Source organism: Salvelinus sp. IW2-2015, linkage group LG18 (genome assembly GCF_002910315.2).
Source record: "Salvelinus sp. IW2-2015 linkage group LG18, ASM291031v2, whole genome shotgun sequence".
Classification (NCBI taxonomy): Eukaryota; Metazoa; Chordata; class Actinopteri; order Salmoniformes; family Salmonidae; genus Salvelinus; species Salvelinus sp. IW2-2015.
In genome coordinates, this window is record NC_036858.1 from 62272039 (window position 1) to 62284313 (window position 12275).

At 45.5% G+C, this 12275-nt stretch overlaps 1 protein-coding gene across 1 annotated transcript in view; it reads left to right on the forward strand.

Moving 5' to 3' along the window:
• LOC111977724 (myocardin-related transcription factor A-like) overlaps nt 1–12275 on the forward strand; it is a 110805-nt gene that overhangs the window by 37691 nt on the left and 60839 nt on the right. The window contains 1 exon segment of the mRNA XM_070448634.1: nt 8010–8195. Within this exon segment, the coding sequence (XP_070304735.1) occupies nt 8072–8195 (124 nt within the window). The 5' untranslated portion in view covers nt 8010–8071.

Sequence of the window (12275 nt, forward strand, 5' to 3'; positions counted from 1 at the left end):
AGACAGGCCGTTACATCAGGAGACGTGGAGGAGGGCCGTAGGAGGGCAAACAACCCAGCAGCAGGGACCGCTAGCCTCACGCCTTTGTGCAAAGGAGGAGGCAGGTAGGAGCACTGCCAGAGCCTCAATAAACTGACCTCCAGCAGGCCCACAAGAATGTGTGTGTCTGCTCAAACGGTCAGAAAACAGACTCCATGAGTTGTGGGTTATGAGGGACCAGTACGTCCACGAGTGAGGGGTTTGCTTACAGCCCAACCACGTGCAGGACGTTTGGCATTTGCCAGAGAAACACCAAGATGGCAAATTCGCCACTGCGCCCTGTGCTCTTCACAGATGAAGCAGGTTCACACTGCAGCACATGTGACAGACGTCTGAGACGCCGTGGAGACGTTCTGCTGCCTGCAACATCCTCCAGCAAATACCGGTTGGGCGTGCTGGTCAGTCATGTGTGTGCGGTGCATTTCTTTGTTGGGGCCGCACAGCCCTCCATTGTCTCGCCCAGAGGTAGCGCTGTGACTGCCATTAGTAGCCGAATTGAGATCCTCAGAGCCCCTGTGAGACCATTATGCTGGTGCTTGGCCAGGGTTCCTGCCTACATGACTGACCAAATGCTAGACCTCATGTGGTGAGGGTTGTGTCAGCAGTTCCTGCAAGAGAGGCATTGATCTACTGGACTGACCCGCCCGGTTCCCCAGACCTGAATCCAATTGAGCACATCTGGGACATCTCATGTCTTCGCTCCGTCCACCCAACGCCACGTTGCACCACAGAGACGTCCAGGAGTGGCGCGTTGCTTTACTGTCCGGTTGGGAGGAGATCCCTCAGGACCATCGCCACCTCATCAGGAGCATGCCCGGCGTTGTAGGGAGGTTCATCAGGCACGTGGCAACACACACTACTGAGGCCTCATTTTCTTGACTTGTTTTAAGGAACATCTACATCAAAGTTGGATCAGCTGTAGTGTGCGGTTCCACTTTAATTTTGAGTGTTGACTCCAAATCCAGACCTCCGATGGCGTTGGATCAATTTTGATTTCCACTTGATTAATTTTTGTGTGGATTTTGTTGTCAGCACATTTCAAACTATGTAAAAGAAAAAAAATATTAATAAAGAAGATTTCATTCATTTCAGATCTAGGATGTGTTATTTTAGTGTCCCTATTTTTTTTTTTTGAGCAGTGTGATATGTGTGTGTTAGTGGCAGGCTTACAATGATGTAAAAAAAAAAAAAAACATCTTGAGAGTGCGCGTGACCCGGTGCTAGAGGGGGTACGCTGCTGGATGTTGAATGTTTGAACGGGTACGGGACTATAAAAAGCTTTGGGAACCACTGCCAATAGCGGTAACGACCCTATATGTAAAAGACTGCGCTGAAGTCAACCATAACTTCAACAAAGTGTCAGAGGTTTCAAGGAAACGCAAGATGCTAATTCTCAATGATGGTTGACTTTTATAATCCTTGCTGCAGCCATTGCATTCTTTAAGTTGGGTGTTCTTTTCTGTGTCTGGAGTTCCATAATTGCACACAGTGTTATGGGTTCTACCTCTCAGCCCTGAGCAACAGACAGATGTAGCTTAACTTCTCTCATCACTCCTAACCCTCGCCAAAGCTATTACAAATCTGGTCATGATGGGAGGAGGTGGCAAAACCTGGTCTTGGACAGCCACAGATTTTCAAGTCCTACCCCCAGTCAAATTACACAACCTCATAGAAACTTTAGTGGTCTTAATGGTAAATCCAATATTTAAGCTAAAACTGATACTAAGACTATATATAACCGCCATCGATAAAGACAGTTACTGTGCAGCTGTCTTCATACGAGCCGTGGCCAAGTTTTCAACTCTGTCAATCGACCCGTATTTATTATCGGCAGACTTCAACAGCCTTGTTTTCTCCAAATGACTGCGCTCGCCTGGTCACCAACTACTTCTCAGACAGAGTTTCAGTGTGTCAAATCGGAGGCCTTGTTGTCCGGACCTCTCGCGTCTCTATGGGGTACCACAGGGTTCAATTTCTCGGGCCCAACGCTTTTCTCTGTATATATCCAATGATGTCGCTTTCTTGCTGCGGGTGGTTTCCCTGATCCACCTCTACGCAACGAACCATTCTAGTATACTCTGCCCTTCCTTGGACACTGTGCTATCTAACCTCAACGAGCTCATGACATACAAACACTCCCTTCCGTGGCCTCCAGACTGCTCTTAAACGGTGCTAGTAAAACCAAATGGCAATGCTCTTATCAACCGTTCGCTGCCTTGCAACCGCACGCTCCGACTAGCCATCACCACCCTGACGGTCTGACCCTAGAATTTAGTGGACAGTTATAAGTACCTAGGTCTGGCTAGACTGCAAACTCTCCTTCCAGACTCATATCAAACATCTCCAATCCAAACTCAAATCTAGAGTCGGCTTTCTATTCCAACGAAAGCTCTCTCACTCACGCCGCCAAACTTACCCTAGTAAAAACTGACTATCTACGATCTCGACTTCGGCGATGTCATCTACAAAATAGCTCCAATACTCTTACTCAGCAAACTGGATGCAGTTTAATCACAGTGCCATCCGTTTTGTTACTAAAGCACCTGTATACGACCCACCACTCGCCTGTATGGCCCTTAGCGGCTGGACCCTCGCTACGATGTCGTCGGTCTAGATCCCTGGCTCCAGGTCATCTTACAAGGCTATTGCTAGGTAAAGTGCCCGCCTTATATCTCAGTTCACTGGTCACGATGGTCTACACACCACCCGACTAACACGCCGCTCCAGTCAGGTGATATCTCACTGATCATCCCTAAAGCCAAACCTTCATTTGGACGCCTTTCCTTCCAGTTCTCTTGCTGCCTGCGACTGGAACGAATTGCAAAAATCTCTGAAAGTTGGAGACATTTTATCCCCTCTCAACAACTTTAAACATTGCTATCCGAGCAGCTAACGGATCGCTGAGCAGTGTACAGTAGTCCATCGGTATATAGCCCACCCGCCAATTTATCCCACCTCACCCCCCCATTACTTGCTTTTATTTATTTACTTTCTGCTTCTTTTGCACACCAGTTATCTCTTACTTGCACATGATCATTCTGATGATTTATCATCCCAGTGCGATATCTGCTAAATTGCTATATCGATTTATTGCCTACCTCCTCAGTCTTTTGCTACACGATTGTATATAGATTCTCTTTGTTTCGACCATGTATATGACTTGTTTTTATGTTTACTCATGTGTAACTCTGTGTTTTGTCGTTCACAACTGCTCATGCTTTATGGGCCAGGTCGCAGTTGCAAATGATAACTCTGTTCCTCAACTAGCCTACCTGGTTAAATAAAGAGCGTGAAAAAAAAGAAGGGGCGAAAAAAAAATAATGCCAAAATATGCAAACGACACCATTCTGTATACATCTGGCCCTTCTTTGGACACTGTTAACAAATCTCCAGACGAGCTTCAACGCCATACAACACTCCTTCCGTGGCCTCCAACTGCACTTAACCTCTCTGGGATATGTGGGACAGTAGCGTCCCACCTGGCCAATATCCAGTGAAAATGCAGAGCGCCAAATTCAAATAAATTACTATAAAAATTAAACCTTCATGAAATCACACATTCAATATACCAAATTAAAGCTACACTTGTTGTGAATCCAGCCAACGTGTCAGATTTCAAAAATGCTTTACGTCGAAAGCAAACAATGCTATTATCTGAGGATACCACCCCAGCTAACAATCACAGACCATCATATTTCAACCCTCCCGGCGCAACACAAAATGCAGAAATAAAGATATAATTCATGCCTTACCTTTGACGAGCTTCCTCTGTTGGCACTCCAATATGTCCCATAAACATCACAAATGGTCCTTTTGTTCGATTAATTCCGTCGATATATATCCAAAATGTCCATTTATTTGGCGCGTTTGATCCAGAAAAACACTGGTTCCAACTTGCACAACGTGACTACAAAATATCTCAAAAGTTACCTGTAAGCTTTGTCCAAATATTTCAAACTACTTTTGTAATAAAACTAAGTATTTTTTCACGTAAATAATCAATAAAATTGAAGACGGGATGATCTGTGTTCAATACCGGAGGAAAACAATGTGTAGCATGCTTTCTGGTCACGCGCCTCTAACAAACAGTACACTRCACTGGAGCCTCATTCTGAACATGGCTACTTCTTCATTTCTCAACAAAAAAAAACTCAACCAAATTCTAAAGACTGTTGACATCCAGTGGAAGCGATAGGAACTGCAGGAAGGTCCCTTAGAAATCTGGATTCCCAATGAAAACCCATTGAAAAGAGTGACCTCAACAACAAAAAAGAAATCTGAAGGGTTTGTCCTCGGGGTTTTGCCTGCCAAATAAGTTCTGTTATAGTCACAGACATGATTCAAACAGTTTTAGAAACTTCAGAGTGTTTTCTATCCAATACTATTAATAATATGCATATATTAGCATCTGGAACTGAATAGGAGGCAGTTTACTCTGGGCACGCTTTTCATCCAAACGTGAAAATGCTGCCCCCTATCCTAGAGAAGTTAAACGCTAGTAAAACGAAATGCATGCTCTTCAACCGATCGCTGCCCGCACCCGCCCGCCCGACAAGCATCACTAGTCTGGACGGTTCTGACTTAGAAAATGTGGACATCTACAAATACCTAGGTGTCTGGCTAGACTGTAAACTCTCCTTCCAGACTCATATTAAACATCTCCAATCCAAAATTAAATCTAGAATTGGCTTCCTATTTCTCAACAAAGCCTCCTTCACTCATGCTGCCAAACATGCCCTCGTAAAACTGACTATCCTACCGATCCTTGACTTCGGAGATGTCATTTACAAAATAGCCTCCAACACTCTACTCAGCAAATTGGATGCAGTCTATCACAGTGCCATCCATTTTGTCACCATTACATTTACATTTACATTACATTTTAAGTCATTTAGCAGACGCTCTTATCCAGAGCGACTTACAAATTGGTGCATTCACCTTATGATATCCAGTGGAACAACCACTTTACAATAGTGAATCTAACTCTTTTAAGGGGGAGGGGGGGTTAGGAGGATACTTTATCCTATCCTAGGTATTCCTTAAAGAGGTGGGGTTTCAGGTGTCTCCGGAAGGTGGTGATTGACTCCGCTGACCTGGGTCGTGAGGGAGTTTGTTCCACCATTGGGGTGCCAGAGCAGCGAACAGTTTTGACTGGCTGAGCGGGAACTGTACTTCCTCAAGAGGTAGGGAGGCGAGCAGGCCAGAGGTGGATGAACGCAGTGCCCTTGTTTGGGTGTAGGGCCTGATCAGAGCCTGAAGGTACGGAGGTGCCGTTCCCTCACACTCCGTAGGCAAGCACCATGGTCTTGTAGCGATGCGAGCTTCAACTGGAAGCCAGTGGAGAGAGCGGAGGAGCAGGGTGACGTGAGAGAACTTGGGAAGGTTGACACCAGACGGGCTGCGGCTCGAGAGTTCGTGTTAATGGCACGAGAGGGAGCCCAGCCGAGAGTTGCAGTAAATCAGACGGAGAGAGCAGTGCTGGATTAGGACTGCGCCGCTTCCTGTGTGAGCAGGGTCGTACTCTGCGAATGTTGTAGAGCATGAACCTACAAGGAACGGGTCACCGCCTTGATGTAAGTTGAGAACGACAGGGTGTTGTCCAGGATCACGCCAAGGTTCTTAGCGTCTGGAGGAGAACACATGGAGTTGTCAACCGTGATGGCGAGATCATGGAACGGGCAGTCCTTCCCCGGGAGGAAGAGCAGCTCCGTCTTGCCGAGGTTCAGCTTGAGGTGGATCCGTCATCCACACTGATATGTCTGGCCAACATGCAGAGATGGATTCGCCACCTGGTTATCAGAGGGGGAAAGGAGAAGATTAATGTGTGTGTCGTCTGCATAGCAATGATAGGAGAGGCCATGTGAGGATATGACAGAGCCAAGTGACTTGGTGTATAGCGAGAATAGGAGAGGCTAGAACAGAGCCCTGGGGGACACCAGTGGTGAGAGCACGTGGTGCGGAGCGACAATTCTCGCCACGCCACTGGTAGGAGCGACCTGTCAGGTAGGACGCAATCCAAGCGTGGGCCGCGCCGAGATGCCCAGCTCGGAGAGGGTGGAGAGGAGGATCTGATGGTTCACAGTATCAAAGGCAGCCGATAGGTCTAGAAGATGAGAGCAAAGGAGAGAGAGTTAGCTTTAGCAGTGCGGAGCGCCTCCGTGACACAGAGAAGAGCAGTCCTAGTTGAATGACTAGTCTTGAAACCTGACTGATTTGGATCAAGAAGGTCATTCTGAGAGAGATAGCAGGAGAGCTGGCCAAGGACGGCACGTTCAAGAGTTTTTGGAGAGAAAAGAAAGAAGGGATACTGGGTCTGTAGTTGTTGACATCGGAGGGATCGAGTGTAGGTTTTTTTCAGAAGGGGTGCAACTCTCGCTCTCTTGAAGACGGAAGGGACGTAGCCAGCGGTCAAGGATGAGTTGATGAGCGAGGTGAGGTAAGGGAGAAGGTCTCCGGAAATGGTCTGGAGAAGAGAGGAGGGGATAGGGTCAAGCGGGCAGGTTGTTGGGCGGCCGGCCGTCACAAGACGCGAGATTTCATCTGGAGAGAGAGGGAGAAAGAGGTCAAAGCACAGGGTAGGGCAGTGTGAGCAGAACCAGCGGTGTCGTTTGACTTAGCAAACGAGGATCGGATGTCGTCGACCTTCTTTTCAAAATGGTTGACGAAGTCATCCGCAGAGAGGGAGGAGGGGGAGGAGGATTCAGGAGGGAGGAAAAGGTGGCAAAGAGCTTCCTAGGGTTAAGGCAGATGCTTGGAATTAGAGTGGTAGAAAGTGGCTTTGCAGCAAGAGACAGAAGAGGAGAATGTAGAGAGGAGGGAGTGAAAGGATGCCAGGTCCGCAGGGAGGCGAGTTTTCCTCCATTTCCGCTCGGCTGCCCGGAGCCCTGTTCTGTGGGCTCGCAGTGAGTCGTCGAGCCACGGAGCAGGAGGGGAGGACCGAGCCGGCCTGGAGGATAGGGGACATAGAGAGTCAAAGGATGCAGAAAGGGAGGAAGGAGGGGTTGAGGAGGCAGAATCAGGAGATAGGTTGGAGAAGGTTTGAGCAGAGAGGGAAGAGATGATAGGATGGAAGAGGAGAAAGCCCCATATACTACCCACCGCTGTGACCTGTATGCTTTCATCGGCTGGCCCTCGCTACATATTCGTCGCCAGACCCACTGGCTCCAGGTCATCTATAAGTCTTTGCTAGGTAAAGCCCCGCCTTATCTCAGCTCACTGCTCATCATAACAACACTCACCCGTAACACGCGCTCCAGCAGGTATATTTCACTGGTCATCCCCAAAGCCAACACCTCCTTTTTGCCGCCTTTCCTTCCAGTTCTTTGCTGCCAATGACTGGAACGAATTGCAAAAATCACTGAAGTTGAAGACTTATATCTCCCTCACTAACTTTAAGCATCAGCTATCTGAGCAGCTTACCGATCGCTGCAGCTGTAAATAGCCTATCCAATCTACCTACCTCATCCCCATATTGTTTTTATTTACTTTTTTGCTCTTTTGCACACCAGTATTTCTACTTGCACATCTATCTATCCACATCTATTCATTTGCAAAGTTGTAATTACTTTGCTACTATTGCCTATTTATTTCCTTGCCTCTTGCCATTTGCACACACTGTGTATATATATACTTTTTCTGTTGTGTTATTGACTGTACGTTTGTTTATTCCACATGTAACTCTGTTGTTTGTGTTGTTGTTTTTGTCGCACTGCTTTCCTTTATCTTGGCCAGATCGCAGTTGTAAATGTGAACTTGTTCTCAACTGGCCTACCTGGTTAAATAAAGGTGAAAAAAGAAAGAAAAAGCTGATAAGCTAAATCAAGTGTTTTAGTGCCGGGGTGGAACGAAAGCCTGCATACCCTGCAGTTTCTTGGATCAGAGTTCCCCACCTCGTTCAAATGATCTTTTCTGCGTAGGACCATTTACAAACCTAACCAACCTCCTTTTAATTTTTTTTTCTTTTCTCACAGGTCTCTCTGTCACCCTAGCAACGCTGGAGCCACAGGATGGGACGGAGCCAAATACCGGCATCATGGTTGTTGCTGTAGCACCCGGCTCCGCACCTAGCCCGCGGAGCGAAGCAGTGACTAATGAGCTACAGGAGATGACTCTGCAGCCCGCCTCCAACAACATGCCTGTGCGGGACAGGAAGAATGGTGAGTTGGTGTTACAGGGAAAACGTTCCCTATTGTCCTATACAATTCTCTTTCATCAACTATCAGACATACTGTATCAATCAAATTTATTCAGAACTTATTCCATAATTTTCCTGAGTTCACTGTCCTATGTGTTACACTCTATGCAATGCACTGCCCTTCTGTTTAAATTTCCATTAATTACATTTCCATTCAGAGGTGGGGGAAAGAAAATGTCACTTTTTACATTTGCATATGTAAAAGGAACAGATTACATGCAGGTAACTTCCAAAATAAAGGAAACGCCAACATAAAGTGCCTTAATAGGGCGTTGGGCCACCACGAGCAGCCATAACAGCTTCAATGCGCCTTGGAATAGATTCTACAAGTGTCTGGAACTCTATTGGAGGGATGCGACACCATTCTTCCATGAGAAATGACATAAATTGGTGTTTTGTGGTGGTGGAAAACGATGTCAGGCACTGCTCCAGATTCTCCCATAAGTTTTCAATCGGGTTGAGATTTGGTGACTGAGACACACACACCCTTTAAACCCCCTATGTACCTTTGAGACTCCTCTTTCAAAGTCACTGAGATCTCTTCTAGCCATGGTAGCCATAATAATGGGCAACTGGGCATTTTCCTACATGACGCTAAGCATGATGGCATGTTAATTGCTTAATTAATTCCTGAACCACACCTGTATGGATGCACCTGCTTTCAGTATACGTCGTAACCCTCATTTACTCAAGTGTTTTTCCTTTGTTTTGGCAGTTACCTGCAAGTGTTAAGGTGGGAAAAAAACTGTTCATGAAAAGCAGAAGTTCAGTATGAGGTGTTTCTGTACAGCTCTCCCAGCCATGTACCAGTGGACAGCTTACATCTCCACAGGAGAGGGTTTAGAGAGATGGAGATTAGCTGGTCAGATGAGGATGAAGGAGATGGAGGGTATGTATGATGTCATAGGGCAGTAGAAAGTAAAGTATCATTGCTGATACTGAGACTGGTAGTGTTCATGATGATGGAGTTGCTGCATTGATTCGTTATCTGCTACTGTTGTTATTGTGACTAGGTCCCTAGATTGTATCTCATTGAGACAGCTAATTGTAAGGGGAGTGAAATGGTCAAAGTTACATTAAGTTTGCTTAACAAGATTTGCTTAAGAACCAGATGGGAGTCTCAGTGAAGGCCAGGATGGATAGACCCTCCCTGCAAAGTGAATTACAATGCTAGAAGGTTGAGGTTTAGAGTTTACCCCCCCAGCCCCAGGGCACCACTCCCCGTTTTAAGCAATCCCTACCTGGGCTAATAACGCTTCATACAGGGCATGTTGGCTGGCTGCTAGTTGCAGACATGTTGTAGCAGGACCTTCCCAGTCTCTTATTTGACAACATGGTGGAAGAGACAGAGGAATGTTAGCGAGGCTATCAGTCCATTACATTGATCTAGTCTACCATCTTATTGTTCTCTGAACGGCAGCTATGACCCACCACATCAATGAAACCCTATTTACTCTATGGGCCCTGGTCAAAAGTAGTACACAACATTTGGGATGCAACCTCCTATCTAGTCTATGACAATCTTGATGCCCTGTGCACGGCAGCTATGAGGTTGGTGCTCTCTCTCTTCCAAGTAGAGTTATGCAATCTCTCATTCCACGTGTAAAACCAAGCTCATGCTGTTCTCTAGGTCACAAAATGTTGACCCTGAGGACCTGCATATTTGCGCTATAAATTGTGCCAAAATTGAGCTTGTTTCTCAATATAAGTACCTGGGTGTCTGGATTGAAGACAAGTTATCCTTTGTAACGCATATAGAAAATCTGACTAAGAAGCTAAGATCCAAAATAATTTTTTATATAGAAATAAATCATGCCTCAGTATTAACAATAGGAGAAAGATTGTTCAAACAACGCTTCTCCCTGTATTGAATTTTGGTGATATTGTTTACATGCATGCGGCAACCTCTGTTTTGAAACCCTTGGACGCAGTCTACCATTCAGCAATGCGTTTTATCACAAGGGACAATTTTAGGACATTGTAGTCTGTATAAAAATGTGGGATGTACCTCTGTCTTTAAGAAGAGAGCTGCTTTCTCTATTTCTGTATTTACAGTCAATCTTACAGACACTCCCTTCATATGTAACTTTATTAATGAAATTAAGAATCATAAGTTACCAAACCCGTTCTCATGAATGGATAACACTAGAGATCCCTTTAATCTCCACAGATCTGGGAATATCTTCATTTTGTTTTTTTGCCCCTAATTTGTCGAACAGAGTTCACTGCAGTTACATGTGCTGGTACCACTCAGTGTAAATGATTGATTGAGGACCTCTATGTAGTTGAATGTAATTGCTATTGTTATTGTGTGCTGAATTACATTGTTCTATACACATATACAGTACCTGTCAAAAGTTTGGAGACACCTACTCATTCAAGGGGTTTTCTTCATTTTATGATCTACATTGTAGAATAATGGTGAAGACATCAACACAATGAAATAACAATATGGAATCATGTAGTAACCAAAAAACTGTTAAACAAATCAAAATATATTTTATATTTGAGATTCTTCAAAGTAGCCACCCTTTGCCTTGATGACAGCTTTGCACACTCTTTTGACTGGTACTGTATGTGTGTTTTATTATTAAGTTTAAAATAGATTTTTAATCTCAATGTGACTCCCTGTTTAAATAAAAAACGTAGTACTTTGCTTTATAGAGGAGAGGAGGGCTGAGGAAGATTTATTGTTGTAAATATTTACGTTTTCATGTCAAGGTTTTGTGTGGGCTCAGCACTCGGCACAGTGTGTGGGCCTAGATGTCAGAGAAACAAAGGTGGAAAGACTGAAAGAAAAGAGCAAATGTTGCTTTACTTTAGCACTTTTCTTTTTGATAGTATGGCCCTGAAGGAGAAAGGTGATAGCAATGTTTTCTGCTGGCGTGAGGTGCTTTGTTTAGAACGGTGATTTTACTTTATTAACGGCTTTATTACAGGTGTTGCTCACGAGGCTTTAGCCTTGTTACTGTAAGACGATAGGCTTGCTATTGTTGCAGATTTCCATTAAGCTCTTAATGAAAAATTTCCTGTCTTTGTATGCATGCATACAAAGTGGAAGAGGCAAATATCTCCAAAATAATCCCAATATGTTTCTATGGGCTTATTTTGGGCGTAAACTGTCTTCCCTCCTTAGGATTGACTCCCATTGTTAGGGCGGAAACATAAGCATCTCGTCATTATATACAGATAGTTTTTTCTGTTGGTCACATTTTACTGTTAATAGAAAATGTAACCGTTTGTTGACCGGTTAAGGGGGGTCAGTTAGTTGGCAGCAAAATGGACCAAAATTTGCATCCCTATTTCTAATGTACTAGAACTTGGTGGAGAGAGTGGGAGACCCGGGTGTAATAACAGAGAGTATGGAGACCCGGGTGTAATAACAGAGAGTATGGAGACCCGGGTGTAATAACAGAGAGTAGGGAGAACAGGGTGTAATAACAGAGAGTAGGGAGAACAGGGTGTAATAACGGAGAGTAGGGAGAACAGGGTGTAATAACAGAGAGTAGGGAGAACAGGGTGTAATAACAGAGAGTAGGGAGAACGGGGCGTAATAACGGAGAGTAGGGAGAACCCGGGGTCGTAATAACGGAGAGTAGGGAGAACAGGGGGTAATAACAGAGAGAGTTAGGGAGAAACGGGGCGTAATAACGGAGAGTAGGGGAACGGGGCGTAATAACGGAGAGTAGGGAACGGGGCGTAATAAACGGAGAGTAGGGAGAACGGGCGTAATAACGGAGAGTAGGGGGAACGGGGCGTAATAACGGAGAGTAGGGGAACGGGGCGTAATAACGGAGAGTAGGGAGAACGGGCGTAATAACGGAGAGTAGGGAGAACGGGGCGTAATAACGGAGAGTAGGGGGACACGGGGCGTTAATAACGAGAGTAGGGGACGGGGCGTAATAACGGAGAGTAGGGAGAACGGGGGCGTAATAACGGAGAGTAGGGAGAACGGGCGTAATAACGGTGAGTAGGGAGACCTGCGTGTAATAACGGTGAGTAGGAAGACCTGCGTGTAATAGAGTAGGGAGATCTCTCTCAA